The sequence below is a fragment of the Phoca vitulina genome, unplaced genomic scaffold, assembly GCF_004348235.1.
Source record: "Phoca vitulina isolate PV1807 unplaced genomic scaffold, GSC_HSeal_1.0 scaffold71, whole genome shotgun sequence".
Lineage (NCBI taxonomy): Eukaryota > Metazoa > Chordata > Mammalia > Carnivora > Phocidae > Phoca > Phoca vitulina.
Window position 1 is genome coordinate 1,662,653 of NW_022589774.1, and position 26,902 is coordinate 1,689,554.

The following is a 26,902-nucleotide window of genomic DNA, read 5'->3' on the forward strand; positions in this document are numbered from 1 at the left end:
AGGTTTGAAAAACAAATTCTTTATCTTCGTGTAAAACATCGATGGACAAGGGCAGGGCGTGCACTGACCCAGCCCCTCAGCTCCTCCGTCCAGCTCAGCAGCTCACCCTTCAGGAACGGCCGGCCACAGCCTCCGATCTACCTGTCGTCAACTCGCCTGCCCAACCTTCCCCATGGTGTCTACCTGCCTCACCAAACAGATTTTTGTCTGTTTCCTCTGAAATTCGGAGAAATTCTGTTTGTGGCATTCACTGGGCACACCAGTGCAGTGACCCATCATCACGTCTTAGAGATTGAGCCCAGGTCTTGGAAATCCCTGTTCTCCCATCTGAAGAACCTCAGAACCCTTTTGAAAACGATTTTTTATGTCTCTGCCATATTCAAAACCTTTGGACGGTTCTCTACCATCTCCAGGGCTAAGCCTACCCTCCTCATGCTGGCATTGAGACCAGCCACCTGGACCTGGCCACAGTGACCCAATGCTACTTGTCTCCCACCCGTTCTGATCCTCATCACCCCTCCTCTCCCGGTGGGTGCGCCTGCCCCCATCCCCAGAACATGTCTTGTTGCTTCCCACCCACCCTGTCTTAATGTCCCTGCTTTTCCTCACAGCCTCCCCCCACAGGCCTACACATCCTTCCAGGCCTATGTCAAATCTTATCTTTTCTGAACATGACCTTCACTGAGCATTTCTTTCCAACAGAAATGTCTCTCCGCAGAGTGCTTATTATGTGGGCTCCTATCACGGACCCCCTTGTGCTGTTAAATAGTTTCACGCATCTTGCAGGTGACCAGAAAAATGGCCCCATCTGGATTGCAAGCTCTTGAGGGCAGGACAAGTCTTACAAGTATCTCTGCATTCCCAACCACCCCATCATTGTGCCTCCGACTTCCTGGATGCTTGGGAAAGCCCTACTGGTCTCGTCCCTTAGCACTGCTAGCTCTGACAAGGGCGGGCCTCAGAAGCCCTGGGTTGGGGCCAGCCTCCTGGGATGCCCAGGAGTCCAAGCCCCAGGACCGTCCCCTCACCTTTCATCCTGTCCATCATCTCCATGGTCTCCCCAAACAGTTCCTCTGCCTCCGTCTTGACACTCAGGATCCGGCTGCCCTGAGCCCCCAGCATGGGGCTCCGACCTAACTGGTCCTTTAACTCAGCATATTTTTGCTTTATTCTCTCAAATCCCTGAAAAAGGTGAAACAGTCTGAGTACCACCAGCATCATCATCATCCAAAGTCCTAAAGACCTTTGGCTAAAGCACTCAATATCATCCAAATCCACACACAGGGATGAGGAGCCTCCTGATACTCCCCAGTGGGTTGCTCTGGCCTATGAAAACCCCTAGGCCCCAAGCTGTATCTGACACTTCTTCTGTATTTCCCTCCCTCCATCTGTGGCTCCTGTCCTTTCCCACCTAACTCCCCACACAGTGCCAGGCACTTAGTGGTCACTTAGCAGTATACTTGGCAGCCTGGCCACTGTGCTGGGACCGGTCACGAATGCCAAAGTTCCTGGTACACTGGGGACCCAGAAGATGGCTCTCTGATCGCCTCTCTGACATAATTCTGACAACGATGGGGCCCAGGTTAGGCTTAGTCAAGACTGCCTCTCTGGGCTGGGTAGCCACGACGGGGGACAAGTTCTGGATTGGATGTCAAGGGACCTGCTTTGTAGGTGAGCTCTGGGCCTGGACAAAGTTACCCCCCCATCTGTAAACAGAAAGGGACTGGACTAGATCATTTGTAACACCCCTGAACCAGCTCCCCAGAGGCGGCCCGAGGTAAAGTCCAGATGCCAGGCCAGGTCAGGGTGAGTCCTGAAGCCCTTTCTGATGATTCTAGAATAACATGTTCCAATTGCTTTTGAGCCCAGGGTCTCATAAAGTGTACAGAGTCCTCTCCTGCTCAGGACCCTCACGCTGGCTGCTGCTGCCCAGGACGACCTCCACCTGCTCTCACCTCCTGGGCGCTCAGCGCCTGCTGCTTAGCACCCTCTGTGAGCTGCTGGGCCCTCACCACTTGCTCCTGTTGCAGCCTGGCCCTGCGGCTGAGCTCCTCCATCCGCGCCCGCAAGTCACCCAGCTGCAAGCCCATGCCAGCCACCAGTCCTTCCGCCGGCCCCAGGACCTGCTGAACCTTGGTGGGGAAAGAGACCTGGGTTGTGGTGGTGGGTCTCCTAAGCAGGGACCTCGTCGTCCTTCTGCCCAGCTCACCAGGCATCGAAAACTCTCTCCAAGCAGGACACCACTATTGTCCCCCTGCTGGTCCCCTATCTATCTGTCCCCTGGCATCCAGGCCCCCTCTCTCTCCAGCTCAGTTGATCCGCCCCCCAAACCCCCCACCCCCTTGCTGCAGCTCAGAGTCCACCCCTGGCCTTTTGCACCCAGCCACGCAACCAGAAACCAAGGGCTCAAAGCTGGGCCCAGAGCTCATAGTCCTCCCTCTTTAGGTCCCCTTCCAGGTCACTTTCTGGCATCTTCTATACCTTGTGCCTGAATCTGTCTGTTCATTCCCAAATGTGGCGGAAGGAAGCCACACCACCTCACCTCAGCAACCCTCTCCTGGATAAGCCGAAGGGAACGGCTGGTGCCTTGCATGGTGTCCTGGGCTTCCTGCAGAGCCACCGTGCCCTGCCGAAGGTTCCCCACCACGTCCTCCACCTGGCCCTCCACTGCGTGGGCTCGGCTCCTGCAGCAGGGGGAGGGGAAGGGAGATAAGAAAGAATGAGCGACCAGTGAGTGAAGAGATGCACGGCTCCACTCACCAACCGGTTCAAGAGAATATTCTTCCCAGCCAAGACCTAAAAAGGGAGTATTAACACATAGCTTTTCCATCCCGGGACCCCACCGAACAGACACGAGGAGTGTGAGCGTTACGTCTGAGACACCCTTTGGTGTCACCAATATGGAAGACAGGGTCATGCTGAGGAAAGTTCACCCTGGACGCTGTTTCTCACTTCACCACCCCCCACTACAGTAAGCACCCCTCCTGTCCCCCAGCCCTCTGCACCCCTCTGACATGTACAGATTCTTTTCCTTCTGCCAGCAGCCAAAGGAGTCGGGGAGCAAAACACCAGCCCAGCCCTGGGCAGGGAGAAGCGCGGGCTAAGGGCCCCAGGCCATACCTGGCCTTCTCAGCCTCCATCTGGAGCCTCTGAGCCCGAGCAATGTCCTGCTTGGTCTGAGACAGCACCAGGTCCACGCTGGGTAGCCTGGCGGCGATGGCCTGGATCTCATTCATCTTCCGCAGCACCGTGGCCGAGTCTGTGGGCAGCCACAGGGCCAGCACGGCCTCGCTGACCTCCTGGATGGTGGCCGCATCAGTGTCAGAGTCTGGAAGACAGCCGTCCATCAGACCACCTCCCCAAAGATCAGAGGTTTCTCTGAGCTGAGCAGCTCCAGGGAAGCACCCGCGTGCATCTCTGCCCCCCGCTGCCCGAGGAGCCACTGCACCCTGGCGGGGACACTCAGGTGCCCGTTCGCACAACTTCCGGGAACGCTGCGGGAGGACGATTGTGGGCACAGCTGTGGCAGCTAAGTGCCTGGGGCCACAGGAAACTGCAAGCTGGAGAGAAGGAGGTGGTGCCAGACAGCTGGGACTGAACAATGCCTGCAGCACAAACATAATCAGCCCTACGCCGGGGAGAGCGGCCAGGAACTGGAACTGCTTCCTTGGCAAGAAGACCCCTTCCACGCGCCCCTCCCCAGGCCAGCGTGCTCGTTTCCGCAAAGGCAGAGAGAGATCATCAGGTCTTTGCTCCAATGTCACCTTTCCAGAGAGGCCAACCGTGGCCACGCAATGTAGAATCGCACCTTTCCCCCTGTGCCAACACCCCTTACTCTCCTTCTCTGCTCCTCCTTCTCCCTATCATTTATCACCTCCCACGTGCCGAACCCGTGACTCATGGATCTGTCTGTTTTCTGTCTGTTACCCAGCCAGAAGCCCTATGATGGCAGGGACTGGGTGTCATCCATACCCCCGGCCCCAGCCACAGTGCCTGGCCCTCCGAGGCACTTGGTGTTTGTACAGTGAACGAGTGATTCAAAGACCTCCAGACCCAGGCCTCCCCTCTACTCTTCAAGCAAACTGGGACAAGTCAAATGGCTTCTCTAAGCTCGCTTTCCAGACCTGTGAAATGGATAATGATCCTCAACCTGAAGGGATGAAACGAAACAACCAGTCAGCAAGGATTTTACAAGCCAACTCCGGTCGGAGTAACGTCAGAAGCACAGAGGTGGCATCTCCTCCCTATCTCTCCCTTTCACTTTTATAGATCCCAGGGACCAGCGTGGGAGGGGAGGGGGCACCCGCCCACCCAGATGGCTTGCCCTGGGACTTGGGGCCAGCACGTGGGGAACTGAGACTGCAAATCAAAGCAGACCCAGTCCCTGTCCTCACGGAGCTCGAAACCTGGTGGGACAGACAGGCACATAACCAAGGAGGGCCAGCCTGAGTGCGGAGGGTGAGCACAGGGTGCTCAGATGGCCACGGGAGGGGCGCCCTAACCCAGTCTGATGGGGTGGAAGGAGGGGGCAGGGGGAGGGTTCCTGGAGAGTGGGCCATCTAGAAGACTCTTAGAGGGGGAGCAGGACTTAGCCAGGTCTGGAGAGGTGGGGCAGGGGAGCAATCCAGAGAGACGAAAAGCATTAGCAAAAACCGTGTGTGTGTGTCCATCTAATAGTACAATCATCTAGACTGTGGACGACAGAATGAGAAGAATCCTACCCGTATTCCCTCCAAGCTGGATGCCCTTAGGCAGGTTACTTAACCTCCCTGTGCCTGAAGCCCTCCTCTGCAAAGCGGTGGGCAATCAGGACTAAGTCACGAAATACCTGTGACGCGCTTACAACGGTGCCAGGCACTTGGTGAGAACTCAGCAAGCCTGAGCTGTGATTTCTGTGAACTCCGTGTGAAGACCTGGGAAAGCCCGTGTGTCCTCCTTGCCCCACGGGCCTCCCACGCACCCCCCCCCCCAGGACCCTGCACACAGCAGCAGCTAGTTAGTGCTGTGCCCCTTGCACAGTACTCTGGAGACCAAAACCCACTGCCATGGAGACTGCCAGAACTGTCATGGGCCCTTCGCAGGGGTCAGGCCTCTCTCAGACTCTGCTCCTTCTCCCGGCCCTTGGTCCCATCAGAGGACTTGACCTGAGACACACATATAATTTAAAGGACAAAAAGGACACCCCAGCCCAGCGACTCCCTGCCTGTTCACGTGAGCCCAGGCTGTACCCCAGAGACTTCCTAACCTCCCTCCCACCTCCTGGTCAAGGCTGATGCCATTCAGCCTCACAGGCCCTGCTTGGGGGAGGATTTCCTTATCCACGAGTCCAAGCCGCAAACTTTGGCCTGCCCCTTCGTCCCTGTTTCTGGAGCACCATCTCCCTGCATCCACTCTCCCCCACTCTGGGGCTCTCCGGAGGCTGACTCCAGCCTGGCCTCAGGCAAGCCACGGCTGCCAGCAGATCCTCCCCGCCTCTCTCCAACCTGCCCTCCACACTCAGGATGGGGTTGGGACCTGTGGGGAGCAAAGGCCCCGCAGGAGTAGCAAGAAGAGCCCTGTGGTCACACCAAGCCCTTACTTTACATCAGTTACCAGGTCCCCGGAAGGAACGTGAAATACCACCATCCCGGTTTGCAGAAGCGAAACATGAGGCAAAGAGAAAAGCAACCTGCCCGAAGTCACAGGTTTCCCGAGTCCTGTCCAGGGATCTTTCTACTCCCAGGGCGGCAAGAGAGGGCTGTGGCAGCCACCCAGGTGAGCGGTGGGCACCCGGCCCCGGTGGCCCGGAGGCGAGGGGAGGAGGGAGCTAGCTCCATGGAGGGAATGGAGGGTCGAGCGCCAGGCAGGAGGCCAAATGTCAGGCCAAAGGAGAGTAGGGCCAGGCTCACCTGACAGGAAGTCCCGGACCTGCTGGATGAGGAGCTGCATGCGCCTGACATCCTCCTCCATCTGGGAGCGGCCGGCGCTCACCTGGCTCTCCAGGCGCTGAGCGTCTGACTGCACCTTCGAGGCGGCTTCCTCAGCGGCCTTGATCTGCCAGCACACAGTATAGGTCAGCAGTGGTCAAGGCCCCGAGAGAGCCTCTCAGCAGCCCTCAGGGATTCAGTGGACACCCGCTACCCACGATCTACCTGGGAAACATCGGTAGCTAACCTGGTTTGGCTCTGGAAGAAATGATGTGGAGTCAGGTAAAAAAGCCCAAAACGCTGGCCCCACACTCGACCTCTCACTGGCTGTGGCGCCTCAGACAAGTCACTTAACCTTTCTGGGCTTCTGTCTCCTGACTTGTAAAATAAACACTGACTTGCCCTGGGGGGGTCTATCCCCTTAGCCGTTCCCTACGTGCGCCCACCCCCCCCGGCTGCACCTACCATCTGCCGGGTCTGCTGCAGCTGGGCATTGAAGCCCTGCAGCTGCTGGGCCACCTGCCCCGCCATCCGGAAGGCCCCATCCGCCCTGGGGAGGGCACCTCTGCAGTGAGGGCCACATGCCGTGCCATTGTCTCTGGGACACAGCTCTCCAGGGCACGCTCCTGGGGTACAGGCCGTCTGCCTGGAGCCCCCGCAGAGCTGTGGAGAGGAGGAGACGTCAAAGAGGGTACCCAAGGCTCTTCAACAACCACTCCCACCCCACACCCAGGGAACAGACAGCCAGACATCTCCATGGCAACCAGGCACCAGAAACTTGTTTCCTTGGCAATCACTGAGCACAGCGTGAGGGGCCAAAGACCAGGATGGGGGGGAGGGGGGAAGCGGGGCGGGCTCACACTGCCCTAGGAGGAAACACGGCAGCAGCCGGTGGGTGACAAGCTGGAGCAGGGGGATCCAGGAAGTGGGGTTCCATGCCACGAGTCACCTTGTTGATGGTGGGTGTCAGATCAGGCAAGGAAGCCATGTCCAGCCTCAGGGCCACAAGCTGGGGCCCACTAACTCCGGCTCCTCCTCCCAGCTGGCCCTCCAGCCTCTCCGCCTCTCGCCGGCGGTCCCTGAGCTGCAAGAGCATGCGGAAGCCGTCGGAGACCCGCTGAGCAGCCTGGGAGGACCGCTGGAAGGCTGCGGTCAGCACCCGGAAGGCCCCTGCGGGGAGACAGAAGGGCAGTGAGCCGCCCCGGCCCGGGGGGCCTGGAGATGGAGGAGCAGCAGGTGCGGAGCCAAGGTGCGGCGTGGCCTTGCGTGCGGCTGTCTGAGCAGCCCTCCTCACCTGAAGGATTCGCACCGCTTATCCTTTCAAACTGCTCCTTCTTGCTCTGATACATAACAAGGAGGTGACTGAAGCTTCGGTCCAGATTCTTGAGGTCTTCCGAGAGGGACAAGGTCTCCTCCTCTGGGGGCAGATCAGGCTGCAGGCCCTGGAGAGTCTGCCTGAGATGCGAGAAGAGCTTTCACTAAAATACGGGAGAGGGGCTGTCTCCCCAGAACCTGCCAGCCCCTCGGAGAAACCTCTGTGAGGCAGGAAAGAGAGAGGTCTTCAGCCTGGGCCGCAGAATGCAGACTCCACAGGCCGCGGAGGATGCTGCTGGACAAAGGCTGAGTGAACCGGCACAAGCTCCCTCCATCCCTCGGCAGGCAGATCGCACTTCCTTCCTCCACTTGTGTGCCTCTACAGTCCTGAGCCGCTGCACCTCCCCAGAGCGGGCTTCCATGAGGCGCGTCACCCTGACCCCTTCCTCCTTGGCTCGCTGCAGGCTGAAACCAGCTTTCCCACCTGTAACCACCTGCTCGCCAGACTCCTAAGTCTCTCCTCTGCAGCCCACACCTCCCCACGAGGACCCACAGCTACAGCCCGCTGGTCGTCTCCACCCAAAGGGGGTCAGGATCCACCAGCCCTGGCCCACAACCATTCAGCTTCCCTCCCTCCCCTCCCCCTTTGCTGGTCTACCAACCACCAATTCCCTCCCACAAGCTCTGCATTCTTCACCGACAGGCTTTGCTCTGGCATGGAACGTCCTTCCGTGGAGCACCCTTCCATGCCTGCTTTTTCAGCCTACCAAATACCTATGGACTTGCTACTCAATTCTGAGACTTAGGTCAATCATATACCTGGATGGCTCTGGGCACCAAAAGTCAGCTAGTGCTTGGGGAATGCAAACTAATTATAGAAACTTCCAGAACCAAACCTTCCTAAGAAGGTGCCTCTGCTGGTAGGAAGGAGGTGTGGGTGGGACCGCTCCCATTCCAAAGGCAAATACAAGTTATTTTTAGAGGCCCTGCCTCTCGGATGCCCTGCACCAGGGTGACTAATCCAGAGCTGACTCTCTCCCACGGGCAGCGCCGGGCACTTGAAAGAACACTGGGGCTCCTGCCTGTGCTCTGAGTCCCAGTTCTGCTCCTCAGTGGCCGCGTGACTCTGTCACATCACCCATCTATGCCTGTTTCCCCACCTGCAAGACGGAAGTAATAACACCCACACACCAACCTCACAGGACTGTTGTGATAGTTCAAAGAGAGAGCGCATGTGAAAATGCTCTGTAAACTGTAAAGGGCTGTACCAGCGGAAGGACCCGCGTGTGCCACTTACGTGAACCCACGTGAGGGAATTCTTCTTGGCACCCGGCAGGGAAGGGGAAGTTTACCTGATGGAGAAAATGGCATTGGCCACCTGGGACACGTCCTGCTCAGTGACCGGGGGACGGGAAAGGATTGCTTGGATCTGCTCCATCTTGCTCTTGGCATCCGCGATCCGGGAGGTGAGGCCAGAGTCCTCCAGGCCCAGCCCGGGCCACAGGCCGGCGGCGGTGGCATTGCGGAGGCTGCTGAGGCGCAGGGCCTGCCCCCGGAGGTCAGCATCGTAGATCTGGAAGCAAGGGTGGCAGGCCACGCACACCGGGTAGCGGTCACAGTAACCTCGTTGGCACTGGTCGCAGCGGGGTCCGGTCAAGCCGGGGCGGCAGAGGCAGCGGCCCGAGGCCTTGTCACAGCCTGGGCCCTCCGTCCCCCGGAAGTCACAGTCACAAGCTAAGGCGGGTAAAGATGACGGTCAGGGTTGGGGGTCAGGAAGCGAAAGGCATGTGGTGGGGAGAGCCTGAGGCAGGTCTGACCTCAGGGCCCGTCTACAGGACTTGGAACAGTAGACGGTCAAGGCCAGAGTAAAATCACGGCAAGGGCAGCAACGAAGGCAAGGCCTTAGTTAGCACCTACTGTGTGCCAGGGGCCACGCACTGCCCCGGGTCGGACACCCGCCCGCTCCCACAGTCTCTCTGGACAGAGTTAACCACGCTCATCTTCCCGCGCGTGCAGACAAGCACCAGGCACAGAGATATTATCAAGTGCAACGTGCCCTCAGGAAAGCGAGGCCTTGGGGGCAGCTACTGGCCCCAGCCACTCGGTAAGACGGAGGCCACGCTGAGCCCGACCCGGGTCTGCACGCTCCAGGTCCCACGCTCCGCGGCTACTTGTCAAACGGGCTCTGGGGAAACCACACCTTCCCCCTCAGCACTCATTTTCTCCATCTAGGAAGAAACCCCTCCCCTCCCTGCCGCTGCCTGGAGATGGCTTCTGGGAAATGCTGTCTCGGGGAAACGGGGAGCGAAGCACCCTCCGGTCATGGGGACCGGGGGGACTGGCCGGAGCAGGTGCGGGGAACTCGCGCTCCACGGGGCTGCCGGGGCCCACCCCGCACGTCCCAGTACGGGACGTCCTCCCACACCGCAGACCCTCCTGCACGCGCTCGCGCCCGGTGCCTCGGCGTCCCCCCACTCGGCAGAGCACCCACCGCGGCATGTCGTGCCTGCACCTCCGTACGTCCGGTCGGGACACTGGCGTATGGCTGCGGCGCTGCACGTCAGGCCACCAAACCCTTCTCGGCAGGGGCACTGCCCCGTGAACTGTCGGGGAGAGCACTGTGAGGGAGCTCCCCCGCAGGCCTCGCCCTGCCCTGGTGTCGGGGCCTGGGTCTGCCTGCACAGCGGGTGTGCCCCCAAAACAAGGGCTCCCATTCAGAGACGGGCTCGGAAGTCAAAGCCCCGAATGGCCCCGCAGAAGGCTCAGAGCCACCCCGGGAGGGATATTTGGTGGCGTCCCCAAGGAGAACGGGGACAGAAGGAGCCCAGTCTGAGGGCAGCGTGGAGGGAGACAGAGGGTGGTGAGCAGACGGACTTTCCGCGGAGGGACCCAGGGGGCCACCCCCTCTTGTACCTGGTTGCACTGGGGGCCGAGGGAACTCTGAGGGTCACAGGCACAGGGCTCACAGCCCCGACCACTGGCCAGCTTCCAGTGGTAGGGAGCGCACTGGTCACATTTGGGGCCCACCACGTGGGGCAGACACAGGCACTGCCCACTCTCCTCGTCGCACGGCATGTCCCGACGAGACCCCAGGATGCTGCAGTCACAGCCTGCAGAGGGAGGGTTACTCAGCTAGCAAGACAACCAAAGCGCACCCCTGGAGGACACACAGCAGGGAGCGGGTCGGCCTGGGAAAAGAACCAGGCAGCATCGTTCTTTCCAGATAACCTGGCTGACTCACGAGGCCACGGCGCTTTCCTACCTGGCACCTGGCAGCTTGGCCGCCCACCCTCCTTCCCTCTGGCTGACTCAGTGCCACCCTCCAACCCGGGCCTGTGCTGCCACCTGCTGGACACCCAGGGCACGGCACCCGGCACACAGCCCCGTGAGGTAAGTCAGGAGCCTGGGGGCCCACACCATCTTCCCCAGGCTGGGGCCCCCGACTCACGGTGGCAGCCCTGCGGGTTGGCATAGGTGAGTCCCGTAAATCCTGGCTTGCACAGGTCACAGCGCTCCCCCTGCACATGCTCCTTGCACACGCACTGTCCAGTCACTGGGTCGCAGGGAACCCCTGGCACCGCCCCATCGGGATCACACTCGCAGGCTGAGAGACAAAAGCAGCCACCACAGTGAATACAAAGAGGAAAAGTGGAAAGTGAAGAGCAGATTGTAGAAGCCAGACTGCCTGGTTCAGATCTTTATTCCGCCACTTACTGGCTCACAACCTTACAACCTTGGTCACGTTACTTAACCCCTCTGTGCCTCAGTTCCCTCATCTGCAAAATGGGTATAATGATACAACTCTCATAGATTCCCTCTGAGGAATAAATGAGTAAATGGAAAGTAGGTAGAACAGCGTTTGGCCCATGTTAAGTACTTTAGAGGTTTTTGTGGTCGTTATTTCCTGAACAACTGCTATACGCCAAGCCCTGAGCTGGGCATGCTTGCCTGTTGCCTGATGTAATCCTCATGACAACCCCGAAAGGTGGGAACACACTCAAGGTCACACAGCAAGTAACCGCGGGAAACAGAAGTCAACTTGTCCTTCTCACTCTTTCCATACCCAAATAATAGCGACAGGAAGTGAACCAGCTTTCTCCCACCCCCACCCCCAGACCTCTTGCAGGACTTCCAAAATGCAGATTCGTCCTCCATCTAAAGAGTCCTTCGTGATTAACCCCTCCTGATGCGGACTGCTTCGGTCCACTCTGCTCTCTCCTGTGCGGAACACACTGGCCTTGCGGACATGCTAAGTCATTCCTGGCTGTTCCATGTGTATGTTCCTTCAGGAAACATTTCTTCAGCATCAGCTATGTGCCTGTCACGGCGCTAGGGCCTGAGGATATAGGACATAAGCCCTGCCATGGAGGAGTTCTCAATATTGGTGGGGAAAGAAAAATACAGAGCAAACCACGTTACCACATGGTAAAGACAATGACCTATACATGGACGGAGTGCTCAGTCCGCCTTTTTCAAGTATGATTTACATTGCCAAACAGGGTGTGTGTTTCTTGACAGCAGGAACTGTCTCTTATATTTACTTTTGTCTCTCCTATGTCCAAAATAAGGGCTACATAATTATCGATTGATTGACTGATGGTCCAGAGAGGCTAAGTGATTTGCTTAGCAGTGCACAGCTAAGTTAAAACAACTGCCCACAAGTTCTGACAAACAACCAAGGCTTCGTGCTTCCTGAGGGCTTGTGTGTCCCCAGGGACACAGATGCTCCAGTGGGTGGTGGGCAGATGACACCCTGGGTCCCTGGAGCCCCTACTCACGGATACAGGTCTCCTGAATGGGAGCGCCGGGACGCCGGTTGCGGAAATAGTGCAGCTGACACCGCTCACAGTTCCTGCCCTCCGTGTGGTCCCGGCAGTTGTCACACACGCCTCCGTGTGCCCCCTGGCTCGCGGCGAACACAGCTGGGTCGAAGTGACAGGTCTCTGAGTGCCCATTGCAGTCACACCCTGAAAAAGGAGATTCCCAGGGCTGACCATACAGCCCCACTTCCATCCACAAAGCACGTTCCATGCTAATGCACTGGCATCTCTTACAACTTTGCAAGATGCTCAGGTCTAGGAAATGGGGAAACTGAGGCCCAGGGAGCCTTGTGTAACTCACTTAAGGTTATACGGCCGGTAAGAAAGCAGACTAGAGTAAGAACTCGGGCCTCTTAACTCCCAATGTGGGGACTAACCCAAGAATAACATCTGTGTGGGGCCAAAACGGGAGCCCTTGGAATGGTCCATCCCAACCCTCCCCCGTAGCCACCACGGATCTCCTGCTGGGTCACTGCCTCTTTCTGGGCTGGGGACCCTTGTTTCTCCCACTTGTGCAGAGAAAGACCCTGACTCCAGGGGGCCTTCTGAAGGAGGGAACCAGATATGTCCTACACAGGACAAGGCAAGCGGAGGGGACAGAAGAAAGAGGACCCGGGGATACCACGAAGGCCATGTGGCATCAGTAGCACGGACCAGCCTTGGTCGCTTCGGGCCTGACTGAGAAGGTCTGGGGAGGCAGAGGGTGGCTGCAACCCAAACTATCTCCATCCCCACAAAGTAAGGAGAGCTTACATTACCGGGGTGCAATCAAGATTAGATTTAAATAATAAAGAATAAATTCTCCCGGTGTCCAGGTGAGATCACTGAGGCCCAGAGGGGCCAGCACCCCACCCAGCCACTACAGGGGAGCGGGTGAGTCCAGGACCCTACGCTGGCATTCGTGGGGGTCCTGGTCATCTGCGGGTCTCCAGGGCTGATTGTTGTAGAAGGGTGCACAGCGTTCACAGTTGGGGCCAGCAGTGTTGTGCTGACAGACGCAGACATCATGGACCTGGGGAAGGGGCCACCAGTTATCAGGAATAATTACCAAAGAAATGTCCCAGCGATGGACCTGCCCTCTGCCCTCTCCCCTCCCCCCTCGCCAAACTGCTCAGGGTCCAACTCAGACCCCATCTCCTCCAGCCTTCACTCAGCTCCAGTGACACTCCCAGCTGTCTGCTTGTGTGCTATTGTGGGTGTGGGGGTGTGGGGGTGTGCGCACGCGCACACGCGCACATGCACGTGCCTGCCCTTCTACTCTAACTAGGCAGCTTTTTAAAGCTCATTCCTGGGGCACCTGGGTGGCGCAGTCGGTTCAGCATCTGACTCTTGGTTTCAGTTCAGGTCCTGATCTCAGGGTCTTGGGATGGAGCCCCACATCGGGCTCCACGCTCCATGCAGAGTCGCTCGGGACTCTCTCTCCCTCGCCCTCTGCCCCTCCCCCCATGCGCGCGTGCACTCTCTCTCAAATAAATAAATACATGTTAAAAAAATAAATAAATAAAAGCTCATTCTTTGCCCTTGGACATCCCCCTGATGCCCAGTCCAAAGCAGCACCTAGAAGGTGCCCAGACACCCTTATTGGCAAACTATGATTCCAGAAATTTGTGGGCTGGAGATTTATATTCCAAAAATCTTTGACTGCGGCTGTTTGGCTAATGGGACCGCTATGAGCAACTGTTACTAGACTCATTAAGATATAAAAACAGAATAGCTATTGTGTGCTCACTGTCTTCTGCATTAAGCCCAACACCCTCAGCCTGGCATCAAAGACCTGGATGGCATTTGCCCCATCTTCATTTCCCCCTCGGAACAGCACAGCCAGGCTGCACCTCAAGCTGTGTCCTGCACAAGCCCTGTTTTTCCCCACCTCTTGGCCTTTACTGATGTTTTTCTACCTGCCTGGAATTCCCTTCTTCCTCCCCTCACCAGTAAGATCCTGCCAGCTAGAATGGCATCTTCTTCACCTGGCCTCCCTGGTTCCTCTAGTTCCGTGGCTCTCAATCCTGGATGCAACTCTGGAGTCACGTGGGAAGCTTTTTTAAAAATACCATTGCCAGGCCCAATTCGATCCAAATCTCAGAGACAAAGCCCAGACTTTGGTACTTTTTAAAGTGGTGATTGGGTGGGGGGGGGGGGGTGCGGCCAGATTCAAGAGCCCCTGGGGCTGGGCGTGCCCTTTCCCTCTCTACAGCCCCCAGTACATTGTATTCCTCATCCGTCAGTGGTCCTGTTGGGCCTGTGTTCTGTTCGTTCATCTCCAGGCCCTAATAGATGACATATTCCTGGAGCCGGTCTCCCTCTGGCCTCCTCTGCAGCCCCGGGCAGGGCCTGGCCCAGCCATGGGAAGGACGAAGCTGCCCAGGGCTCATTTCACCTGTGTTTCCCTCGCAGGCCATTTTAGCCCTGTGCCCCCCTACCGCCAGGGTAAATGAGCTCCCTATGTTAACAGAAGAACCAAAGCCCCAGAAAAGCAAAATGACAGCTTCTTCTGCCTCCAGGCCCAGGGTTCTCTCTCCTCTACTGATGGTTCTCACATCTGGAGATGTGAGAAGCTGGAGCTTCCCCCCACCATTCCCTGATGCATCTGACTCAGCTGCTCCGGGGTAGACTTAGCAGGATGTGAGACTCTGTTCTCTCACCCTCCCCCGATCTCGCCACTAGATGGGACTCTAGAGTGCCCAAAGCAGTGCCTCTCCACCCTGGCAGTGCTGAGAATCCCCTGGAAGCTTTAAAAACCAATAATAAAACTGGAATATCTGAGGACGGAGGTCTGGGCACTTTTTTTTTTTTCTTTTAGCTCCCCAGGAAATTATTACATGTAGCCAGGATTGAGCAGCATCGCCTTAAGCTCCCCACAGCACCCACAGATGTGCTTACAGGTGACTGAAAATCAAGCCGTCATAAACCAGAAGGCAGACTTAAGGAAGTGCTACAAAATTCTGATCTTTGAAGGAATCATCACTTAGACCCTTTTCCACCGTCGCTAAAATGTTAAAGACCCACGTCTGAAATTGAGTGCCCTCCCTTGTTTTATAGGAGCCCCAAGAATGTCCTAAGTCTGCTTTGGTCTTGCTCTCTCCCCTCGGACCCTCCCACCCGGGGCTGTCACCTGCACGGCGGAGGGGCCGGCGGAGGCTCCGGGCTGCGGGGCGCAGCGGTCGGCGTGGCCGTGGCAGAAGCAGCTGCCTGGCAGACGCAGCTGGGACACGGCGTAGTAGGCACTGGGGGGGTAGTAGCCTCTCTGGGGCACAGGGGCCAGCCTGGTGAAGTTGACTCTCAAGTTTGTGATCTCCCCCAGCTCTGAGAGGGGGGCAAACAACAAAGGGGGAGGGGGTTGGGGAAGGGAAAGTAAAAAAAGGAAGTTAAATGCAAATCGAGTCTCCTAGGGCAGGACGAATAAGCAAAGGAATTCTGATCTCACCACCTCATCTTCCCTGCCTCCATAAGGTTGGTTATATCAGGAGCCATCCTTCTCAGCGTTCAACCCTCCCAAGGCAGGAGAGACCCCTGCACTCCACCTCAGGCCTCCTGAGTCTACCACCCAGCCCGATGGAATAAGCAGGGTGAATATTAAATCCAACCATGTGGACAGAAATACAAAAGACCAGGGAATTTCTGTGATCCAAGTTCTAACCAACCAACCACTTCAAGTCCCAAGTTCCAAGTTTTGCGCCCCCCCCCCCCCCCATAGTTCCACCACAAGCAAGAGGAGTAACCACACTGACCTTGAATTTTTTTACTTTGAGTGGCTGGAATCCCAGATGCTAAATCCATAATGTTAAGTTGAACCTATGGAGAAAGGGGGGAGGGAAGGCCTGGGGAAGAGGTAAATGGGGCACCCCAAGCTCAGAGGAAGTCTCCCTTCCCACCAATGCTCCATCCTTGTCACACTGCTCAAAGGTCCTTCTCACCTGGAACCCTGAGTAGACCATAGATGTGAGGCCTACCAACAACCCTGAGGGAGTGAGATGATCACTGGGCCCTAAATGTGTGTGTGTGTGTGTGTGTGTGTGTGTGTGTGTGTGTGTGTAGACAGCTTCTCTCCATTTGAAAATACAGATATCCCAAGAATTTCCTGATTTCCTTGGGTCAAAAATAATGGTAAGATGTATAATGTACACATGAGGGTTTAGGGGATACTAATTTTCCAAACACCTTGGATGAATGAGAAGGTCCAGGACCCAAGGATTCATGGATGTGGTCACCACCACCATCTAGACAACCCCCATTTCCACAGTGCTTTTCCTTTTTCATAAAAACAACTCATGAGGGGGGCGGAGCAAGATGGCGGAGGAGTAGGAGACCTGGATTTCGTCTCCTCTCAGGAATTCAACTGGATAGGGATCAAACCATTCTGAACACCTACAAACTCAACAGGAGATCGAAGAAAAGAATAGCAACAACTCTCTGAACAGAAAAGCGACCACTTTCTGGAAGTCATATTCTATCCCTTCATAGTAGTTACCCGTATTTTTGGCATATATATATAAGTTGTTCTCTCTTTAAAATCTTGAGATAGTTTCTTCTAACAGATCAAAATATACTCTAAATCTCTAGTGTATGGTTTTTTTCTACTCCCCTGCCTGATCACATTCTCTCCCTTTTTTCTTTCTTTTTTTTTTTTTTTTTAATCCTCTTCTTTCTTTTTTCAAACAACTTATCAAATCCTTTTTTAAAATTTTTTATAATTTCCATCTTTACAGTCATATTCCATCCCTTCATCATATCAACCCTTATTTTTGTACATATATAAGTTTTTCTTTCTTTAAAATTTTGGGAGGGACTTTCTTTTAACAGACCAAAATACACCCAAAATCTAGTGTGTGGCACTGATCTATAATCCAGCCTGATCATATTTGATCACATTCTGTTTTTGTTTTGTTTTGTTTTGTTCTGCTTTTGTTTGTTTTTATCTTATCTTTTTCTTTTTTCTTTTTTTCTTTCCTTTTCTTTTTTCTCTCTTTCCTTTTCTTTTCCCACTGCTTCAGGTCTTTTCTGATTTGTTTAGAGTATATTTTCTGGGGACGTTGTTACCCTGCTAGCATTTTGTTCTCTCATTAATCTATTCTCCTCTGCACAAAATGACAAGATGGAAAAAATCACCTCAACAAAAAGAACAAGAGGTAGTACCGACTGCCAGGGACCTACTCAATACGGACATTAGTACGATGTCAGATCTAGAGTTCAGAATCATCACTTTAAAGATACTAGCTGGGCTTGAAAAAAACATGGAAGTTATTAGAGAAACCCTTTCTGGAGAAGTAAAAGAACTAAAATCTAACCAAGTAGAAATCAAAAAGGCTATCAATGAGGTGCAATCAAATATGGGGGCGCTAACTGCTAGGATAAATGAGGCAGAAGAAAGAATCAGTGAGATAGAAGACCAAATGATGGAAAATAAAGAAGCTGAGAAAAAGAGAGATAAACAACTACTGGATCACGAGGGCAGAATTCGAGAGATAAACGATACCATAAGACAAAACAACATTAGAATAATTGGGATCCCAGAAGAAGAAGAAAGAGAGAGAGGGGCAGAAGGTATAATGGAGCAAATTATAGCAGAGAACTTCCCTAATTTGGGGAAGGAAACAGGCATCAAAATCCAGGAAGCACAGAGAACCCCTCTCAAAATCAATAAAAATAGGTCAACACCCCGACATCTAATAGTAAAACTTACGAGTCTCAGAGACAAAGAGAAAATCCTGAAAGCAGCTCGGGAGAAGAGATATGTAACCTACAATGGTAGAAACATTAGATTGGCAACAGACTTATCCACAGAGACCTGGCAGGCCAGAAAGGACTGGCAGGACATATTCAGAGCACTAAATGAGAAAAATATGCAGCCAAGAATACTATATCCAGCTAGGCTGTCATTGAAAATTGAAGGAGAGATAAAAAGCTTCCAGGACAAACAAAAACTAAAGGAATTTGCAAACACAAAACCAGCCCTACAACAAATATTGAAAGGGGTCCTCTAAGCAAAGAGAGAGCCTAAAAGCAACATAGACCAGAAAGGAACACAAACAATATACAGTAACAGTCACTTTACAGGCAATACAATGGCACTGAATTCCTATCTTTCAATAGTTACCCTGAATGTAAATGGGCTAAATGCCCCAATCAAAAGACACAGGCTATCAGATTGGATTAAAAAACAAGACCCATCGATATGCTGTCTGCAAGAGACTCATTTTAGACCCAAAGACACACCCAGATTGAAAGTGAGGGGGTGGAAAACCATTTACCATGCTAATGGACATCAAAAGAAAGCTGGGGTGGCAATCCTTATATCAGACAAATTAGATTTTAAACCAAAGACTGTAATAAGAGATGAGGAAGGACACTATATCATACTTAAAGGGTCTATCCAACAAGAAGATCTAACAATTGTAAATATCTATGCCCCTAACATGGGAGCAGCCAATTATATAAGGCAATTAATAACAAAAGCAAAGAAACACATCGACAACAATACAATAATAGTGGGGGACTTTAACACCCCCCTCACTGAAATGGACAGATCATCTAAGCAAAAGATCAACAAGGAAATAAAGACTTTAAATGACACACTGGACCAAATGGACTTCACAGACATATTCAGAACATTCCATCCCAAAGCAACGGAATACACATTCTTCTCTAGTGCCCATGGAACATTCTCCAGAATAGATCACATCCTAGGTCATAAATCAGGTCTCAACCAGTACCAGAAGATTGGGATCATCCCCTGCCTATTTTCAGACCACAATGCTTTGAAACTAGAACTCAATCACAAGAGGAAAGTCGGAAAGAACTCAAATACATGGAGGCTAAAGAGCATCCTACTGAAGAATGAATGGGTCAACCAGGAAATTAAAGAAGAATTAAAAAAATTCATGGAAACCAATGAAAATGAAAACACAACTATTCAAAATCTTTGGGATACAGCAAAGGCAGTCCTAAGAGGAAAGTATATAGCAATACAAGCCTTTCTCAAGAAACAAGAAAGGTCTCAAGTACACAACCTAACCCTACACCTAAAGGAGCTGGAGAAAGAACAGCAAATAAAGCCTAAACCCAGCAGGAGAAGAGAAATAATAAAGATCAGAGCAGAAATCAATGAAATAGAAACCAAAAGAACAGTAGAACAGATCAACGAAACTAGGAGCTGGTTCTTTGAAAGAATTAACAAGATTGATAAACCCCTGGCCAGACTTATCAAAAAGAAAAGAGAAATGACCCAAATCAACAAAATCATGAATGAAAGAGGAGAAATCACAACCAACACCAAAGAAATACAAACAATTATAAGAACATATTATGAGCAACTCTATGCCAGCAAATTAGATAACCTGGAAGTAATGGATGCATTCCTAGAGAAGTATCAACTACCAAAACTGAACCAGGAAGAAATAGAAAACCTGAACAGACCTATAACCACTAAGGAAATAGAAGCAGTCATCAAAAATCTCCCAAAACACAAAAGCCCAGGGCCAGATGGCTTCCCAGGGGAATTCTACCAAACATTTCAAGAAGAATTAATACCTATCCTTCTGAAACTGTTCCAAAAAATAGAAATGGAAGGAAAACTTCCAAACTCATTTTATGAGGCCAGCATTACCTTGATCCCAAAACCAGACAAAGACCCCATCAAAAAGGAGAATTACAGACCAATATCCCTGATGAACATGGATGCAAAAATTCTCACCAAAATGCTAGCCAATAGGATCCAACAGTACATTAAAAGGATTATTCACCACAACCAAGTGGGATTTATCCCTGGGCTACAAGGTTGGTTCAACATCCGCAAATCAATCAACGTGATACAATACATTAACAAAAGAAAGAACAAGAATCATATGATCCTCTCAATAGATGCAGAAAAAGCATTTGACAAAGTACAGCATCCTTTCTTGATCAAAACTCTTCAGAGTATAGGGATAGAGGGTACATACCTCAATATCATAAAAGCCATCTATGAAAAACCTACAGCGAATATCATTCTCAATGGGGAAAAACTGAGAGCTTTCCCCCTAAGGTCAGGAACGCGGCAGGGATGTCCACTATCACCACTGCTATTCAACATAGTATTGGAAGTCCTAGCCACAGCAATCAGACAACAAAAAGAAATCAAAGGCATCCAAATTGGCAAAGAAGAAGTCAAACTCTCACTCTTTGCAGATGATATGATACTTTATGTGGAAAATCCCAAAGACTCCACCCCAAAACTGCTAGAACTCATACAGGAATTCAGTCAAGTGGCAGGATATAAAATCAATGCACAGAAGTCAGTGGCATTCCTATACACCAACAACAAGTCAGAAGAAAGAGAAATTAAGGGGTCGATCCCATTTACAATTGCACCCAAAACCATAAGATACCTAGGAATAAATCTAACCAAAGAGGCAAAGGATCTGTACTCAGAAAACTATAAAATACTCATGAAAGAAATTGAGGAAGACACAAAGAAATGGAAAACCGTTCCATGCTCATGGATTGGAAGAACAAATATTGTGAAGATGTCAATCCTACCTAGAGCAATCTACACATTCAATGCAATCCCCATCAAAATACCATCCACTTTCTTCAAAGAAATGGAACAAATAATCCTAAAATTTGTATGGAACCAGAAAAGACCCCGCATAGCCAGAGGAATGTTGAAAAAGAAAAGCAAAGCTGGCGGCATCACAATTCCAGACTTCCAGCTCTACTACAAAGCTGTCATCATCAAGACAGTATGGTACTGGCACAAAAACAGACACATAGATCAATGGAACAGAATAGAGAGCCCAGAAATGGACCCTCAACTCTATGGCCAACTCATCTTTGACAAAGCAGGAAAGAATGTCCAATGGAAAAAAGACAGTCTCTTCAACAAATGGTGTTGGGAAAATTGGACAGTCACATGCAGAAGAATGAAACTGGACCATTTCCTTACACCACACACAAAAATAGACTCCAAATGGTTGAAAGACCTCAATGTGAGACAGGAGTCCATCAAAATCCTAAAGGAGAACACAGGCAGCAACCTCTTCGACCTCAGCCGCAGCAACTTCTTCCTAGAAACATCACCAAAGGCAAGGGAAGCAAGGGCAAAAATGAACTATTGGGACTTCATCAAGATAAAAAGCTTTTGCAAAGCAAAGGAAACAGTCAACAAAACCAAAAGACAACTGACAGAATGGGAGAAGATATTTGCAAATGACATATCAGATAAAGGGCTAGTATCCAAAATCTATAAAGAACTCATCAAGCTCAACACCAAAAGAACAAAGAATCCAATCAAGAAATGGGCAGAAGACATGAACAGACATTTTTCCAAAGAAGACATCCAAATGGCCAACAGACACATGAAAAAGTGTTCAATATCGCTCGGCATCAGGGAAATCCAAATCAAAACCTCAATGAGATACCACCTCACACCAGTCAGAATGGCTAAAATTAACAAGTCAGGAAATGACAGATGTTGGCGGGGATGCGGAGAAAGGGGAACCCTCCTACACTGTTGGTGGGAATGCAAGCTGGTGCAGCCACTCTGGAAAACAGTATGGAGGTTCCTCAAAAAGTTGAAAATAGAGCTACCATACGATCCAGCAATTGCACTACTGGGTATTTACCCCAAAGATACAAAAGTAGGGACCCGAAAGGCTACGTGCACCCCGATGTTTATAGCAGCAATGTCCACAATAGCCAAACTGTGGAAAGAGCCAAGATGTCCATCAACAGATGAATGGATAAAGAAGATGTGGTATATATATACAATGGAATATTATGCAGCCATCAAAAGGAATAAGATCTTGCCATTTGCAACGACGTGGATGGAACTGGAGGGTATTATGCTGAGCGAAATAAGTCAAACAGAGAAAGACATGTATCATATGACCTCACTGATATGAGGAATTCTTAATCTCAGGACACAAACTGAGGGTTGCTGGAGTGGGGGGTGGGGTAGGAGGGATGGGGTGACTGGGTGATGGACACTGGGGAGGGTATGTGTTCTGGTAAGCGCTGTGAATTGTGCAAGACTGTTGAATCTCAGATCTGTCCCTCTGAAACAAATAATGCAATATATGTTAAGAAAGAAAAAAAGAAGAAGAAGAATGTAGCAGGAGGGGAAGAATGAAGGGGGGGAAATCGGAGGGGGAGAAGAACCATGAGAGACAATGGACTCTGAAAAACAAACTGAGGGTTCTAGAGGGGAGGGGGTTGGGAGGATGGGTTAGCCTGGTGATGGGTATTGAGGAGGGCACGTTCTGCATGGAGCACTGGGTGTTATGCACAAACAATGAATCATGGAACACTATATCTAAAACTAATGATGTAATGTATGGGGATTAACATAACAATAAAAAAATTAAAAAAAAAAAAAAGAATGTCTCCAGAAATTGCCAAATATCCCCTAATTGAGACCCACTACAGTAAACCGTAGGCCCCCCCGTCTGTCTTGTTCAAGTGGCACCCCCAAGGTCTAGCATGCAGGAGGCACTTAGTCATTTGTTGAATGAATGGATAAAGCTTTAGTCTACTTCCCTCCTCCTCATGTATGTCTGTAAACTCATCTCTCACCAGCTTGTAGCTTTCCACATCCCTATTTCTCACCACCATATACACATTTTCCCCTCCAGACCCTATATATGCATTCCCTTGGCCCCTCCCCAATTGCATACCTTCTTGCCTCTTGCCTCCAGGCCTTTGCACTTTATGGTTGGTTCTCTTTGTCCAAGAATGAACTTTGCCCTTTGCCTGGCTATTAGTGGCCTAAAAGGTTCACCTTTTCCTGGGCATTCTGTGACTCACACCCCTCTGTGTTCCCAGCACCATTTCCTATCAATATCAGAGCACATGTCATACCTCCTCACCATCGATCCTTTGTCTTCCCGACATTTACTAGAGCAATGTGAGAACCATGATTTAGCTTTATTCCTCTTTCTATCCCTAACATCTGGCCCCAAACCTACCACACAACCAGTGTTCAATATGTGTGTAGCAAGAATGGACAAGTAAATGAATGAGTGAGTAATGAACAAGCAATGTAACTAACAATATCCTTCCAGATGAATGTTGCCCTTCAAAGTTGTCACCTTTAGAGACTGGGCATTTATTCAAATGATACTGCCATTTCTCAAAATACTTTTGACCTTTTTGAAGAGAGGATCTCAGAGCTAACTTTCTGAGTCAAGGAAGAAATTAGATCCTATTGCTTTTTATTCACAGCTCATTTTAGCTCCTGAAAATGATATCACCCTCTGTGATCATCTAATCTTTTTAACCAAGCTTGATCCTTAAATATTCGACTATTTCTGTAGAAAGAATAAAATCAAATCTTCTCTGAAAAAAAAAAAAAATGACCTGTGAGAAATGAACAAAAATGTTCCCTCCCAAAGGAGTATCTTGGGAGGCTGGTCTAAAAGCAGAATCCAAAAGTACTCTGAGAAGTAACAGCAGTGAATGAGTACATGGCCCACCAAGGGGGCTGCTCCCAAAGCACATCTTTCATAAGGATGGGCCAATTATTGGCTGTTTGCTAAACTCAATCTCATCAGCAAAATTATTAAACATACCAAGAATACACAACTGTACAGTAACTGACCAGACCCAGTAGAACTGGTACTTGGCAGAGCTGAATTAATTAGATGGGTTGAGGATGGGGGATACAGAGAGGAAGCGGATATACAACGACTGCATGGCCAGGACAGGGGGCCTGGAGGCGCCACTGTGCTCCCAGGAGTGGGCCTCTGCTGTCATCATGACACAGACTCAGGGTAAGTGTCGCCTTGTCACCACACCTACCACGTGGTGCCATCACCCCAAGCCTGGGGAGACAAAGCCACTGTGCTCCCCATAAGCCCAAGCCCACAAGGCTCAGAGTCCCCCTCTCCTATCCACTGCCATCTCCAGGAAGCATACCTTAAAATCCATCATGATGTCTTGAAGCTGGAACCTCCTGTCCAGGTCCAACTGCAGAGAGACAGGGTTCACATCTGGAAGGACAAAAAGTAGAAACTTTAGAACAGAGAAATTCTATCTTCCCAGCCCTGAAGAAGGCTCTGGACTCTACTAGCTCTGGGAAGTCAGAAACATTAAGCTCCATCCTCTGATTTCCCTCTTGGAGACGAATGGTACCAACATGCTTCTCCCTATATTTCCTACTCAAGAGCCCATCTGTCGTTAGCCAAATTTCCTTCCCATCATCTCTTGATGATCCTAACACACTAAAGGATTTCAATGTGTCTGTTCTACAAGCTCAATTCCTTCAACGAGCTCACTGTAACTAAGTGTGATGAAATAAAGGCATTCTTCGCATTTCTTACCCTTTCCTTAACTTCCAGCAAATTCTTCTACCTACAGCATCTGAGACCTCAAACATAGAGGCAGAACGTCTGTCAACCACACATGTCCCACCACCATAAGAAATGCCTGGGACACCCAAAAGGGCTCCCGGGCACCCCCCAAGCACCCCCCACCCTGTGGGACCTCCCACAAGTTTAGGCCCCTGGAGGGGGCCAGAGCTTACCATTCTGTGACTGCCACCAGCGCATGGGGCCCGAGGACGAAACCACATTCTCCACTCGGTGACTATTGTAATTGTGAGGCAACCTAGAATCACACTTGCAGCATTTCATCTGCCACTGTGGGACAGGAAGACAACAGAGCCTCATGGGTGGGGTCCAAAGAGGATTCCCCCTGCATCCTGAGAGCCTAGAAGATTCCCTCCGTGGAAATCCTACCCCCAAGGATCCACTGGTTTCAGTAATACCCTTGGAAGGATTAGTCTCTTAAAACAAGGCTATTGGTCATCTTTGAATGTAATTCTTTTGTGTTCCTCCTAACATATAGATAAGTGAATAGTGAGGAGGCATTATTGCCAGGAAAGAGGTGTGAGGTGGCAGAAAAACGCTGGAACAGAACATTGCCTCAAAGAGAAATCTGAGGGGTGTCTGGGTGGCTCAGTCGGTTAAGCGCGTGACTCTTGGTTTCAGCTCAGGTCGTGACCACGGGGTTGTGAGATCAAGCCCCACGTCGGGCTGCACACTCAGCAGAGTCTGTTTGGGAGTCTCTCTCTCCCTCCCCCTTGCCCCTCCCCGTGCCTGCTCGCACCCTCCAAATAAATAAATAAATAAATAAATAAATAAATAAATAAATATCTTTAAAAAAGAGAGAGAAACCTGAAAAGAGTATCAAGAACAAAAAGAAGAAAAGATGAGGAACTCACTTTAATTTAGCCTCTCCTATGTGCTAGGTACAGGTTAGAGAGTTTTATATCTCATCTCACCTAATGCTGGCAGCTCCAGGGAAAACTGAGTTTCTGAGCATCAAGGAGAGGGGGCACAGAAAAAAAGGACAAGGGAATTTGGGGTTCCGGTCCTAGCTCTGTGTTACCCCATTTTCTAGGCTCAGTTTTCTCCTCTGTAGATTGAGTGGAGGCTGAAATAGAATTCATTCCACACATTCAACAAGTATTTATTGAGTGTGCACTATGTGCTAGACCCTGCTCTGGGCTCTGGAGTTATAACAGTGAACAAAATAAAGACCCTGCCCTTAGGGAGCCAACATTACAGTAACATTTGGATGATCTCAAAGGCCTTCCAGCACCGATGTCTGGGACTTAAGGATGCTTCCCAGGTTTGGCATTTCCTACCCACAGGAAAGAATCTGAGGGTCCCCAACCAAATGAAGCTTTGTGGTTAGATGGTCCCAAGGCCAGGAATGCATAGGACAGAGGAAATCTGCCACCCTGGGGCTGAGAGCAAGAGTCCCCGCATGAAGATCGAGGCCAGAGTGGGCGGCCAAAAAGGAAACAACTTCACTGGGGAGCTCCCCCCAAAACCACACCTTCCCTGGCCTGCCCATGCCCTGGAGTGAGACAAGAGACAGAACTGAACCCCAGGGGCTCCACAGCAGGCAGAGATCACCAAGCAAAAGAACAGGGCCAGAGTACATGGCCCTTGTTCTATTAGTTTATATGTGTGCGCACACACACATACCCCACAGAGACAGCATGACCTTGCTTCAGCTCCCCCATGCAACACAAATAACTTCTGTTTTCTCTAAGTTACCATGGTACCAGATCTTGTGCGTAGCGTAAAGAACACTGTTCAGAGGGCTCCATATTCACCCACAAGTAGAAGCTTGGACAAGAACCTCACTGGCCTGCTGTTCCGTCTGGGTGGGGACGACTGTATCTCCAAACACCGCATGCCTCTGCTTCCCTACGGCCTCCACTCACCAGAACCAGGGAAAAGCTTCCGCTTCTCCAAGGCCTTCCAGCTCCTGAACCTCCGCCCTGTCCAGGGAAGGTGATAAGCCAATAAGACTGATGTCTTAGAACGGGTAGTGTCTGCGGAACTGATTAACCTGACAGGTCAGTCCCGAAGGGACTGAGTTAATATGCTGGGGTTACGGAAATTCCTTGCCCAACACCCATCTTCCCTCTCCACTGCTGACAGAGCTTGGGGCAGTGCGGGAGCTGAAGGGGAGCCTCGGCTTCCCACCCCGCTTTCCAGCCCTCACCTCCAAAGTAAGAGAATTGTCATCCTTCCTAGTGCTTGGACGTTTCCTCATCGGGGCCAAAAGTGCTTTATTAAACAATAATTGTATGATATTTAATGTTCAAATAATGGCTAGCACATGTGCCCTGTACAGAGCACTCATTGCCTCCCTCCCCTTCACTGCCCCTCCCTCCCTGCTCTGCCCCTCCCTCCCCTTTACTGCCCCTCCCTCCCTGCTCACTGCCCCACCCTCCCCACTCACTGCCCCTCCCTGCTTACTGCCCCTCCCTCCCTGCCCCGCCCCTCCCTCCCCTTCACTGCCCCTCCCTCCCTGCTCTGCCCCTCCCTCCCCTTTACTGCCCCTCCCTCCCTGCTCACTGCCCCACCCTCC

The 26,902-nt window shown here is 51.5% G+C and overlaps 1 protein-coding gene across 1 annotated transcript in view; it reads right to left on the reverse strand.

Annotated features, from left to right (window-relative positions):
* LAMB3 (laminin subunit beta 3) overlaps positions 1-26,902 on the reverse strand; it is a 57,854-nt gene that overhangs the window by 2,792 nt on the left and 28,160 nt on the right. The window contains exons 10-26 of the mRNA XM_032393078.1: positions 24,537-24,651; positions 23,899-24,003; positions 15,153-15,343; positions 12,932-13,052; positions 11,999-12,187; positions 10,669-10,824; positions 10,134-10,330; positions 9,712-9,823; positions 8,573-8,954; positions 7,201-7,361; positions 6,856-7,076; positions 6,372-6,569; positions 5,889-6,033; positions 3,121-3,328; positions 2,543-2,684; positions 1,956-2,132; positions 1,029-1,182 (exon numbers count right to left, since the gene is read on the reverse strand). Of these exons, the coding sequence (XP_032248969.1) occupies positions 1,029-1,182; positions 1,956-2,132; positions 2,543-2,684; positions 3,121-3,328; positions 5,889-6,033; positions 6,372-6,569; positions 6,856-7,076; positions 7,201-7,361; positions 8,573-8,954; positions 9,712-9,823; positions 10,134-10,330; positions 10,669-10,824; positions 11,999-12,187; positions 12,932-13,052; positions 15,153-15,343; positions 23,899-24,003; positions 24,537-24,651 (2,974 nt within the window). The remainder of the gene's footprint in view (positions 1-1,028; positions 1,183-1,955; positions 2,133-2,542; positions 2,685-3,120; positions 3,329-5,888; positions 6,034-6,371; positions 6,570-6,855; positions 7,077-7,200; positions 7,362-8,572; positions 8,955-9,711; positions 9,824-10,133; positions 10,331-10,668; positions 10,825-11,998; positions 12,188-12,931; positions 13,053-15,152; positions 15,344-23,898; positions 24,004-24,536; positions 24,652-26,902) is intronic.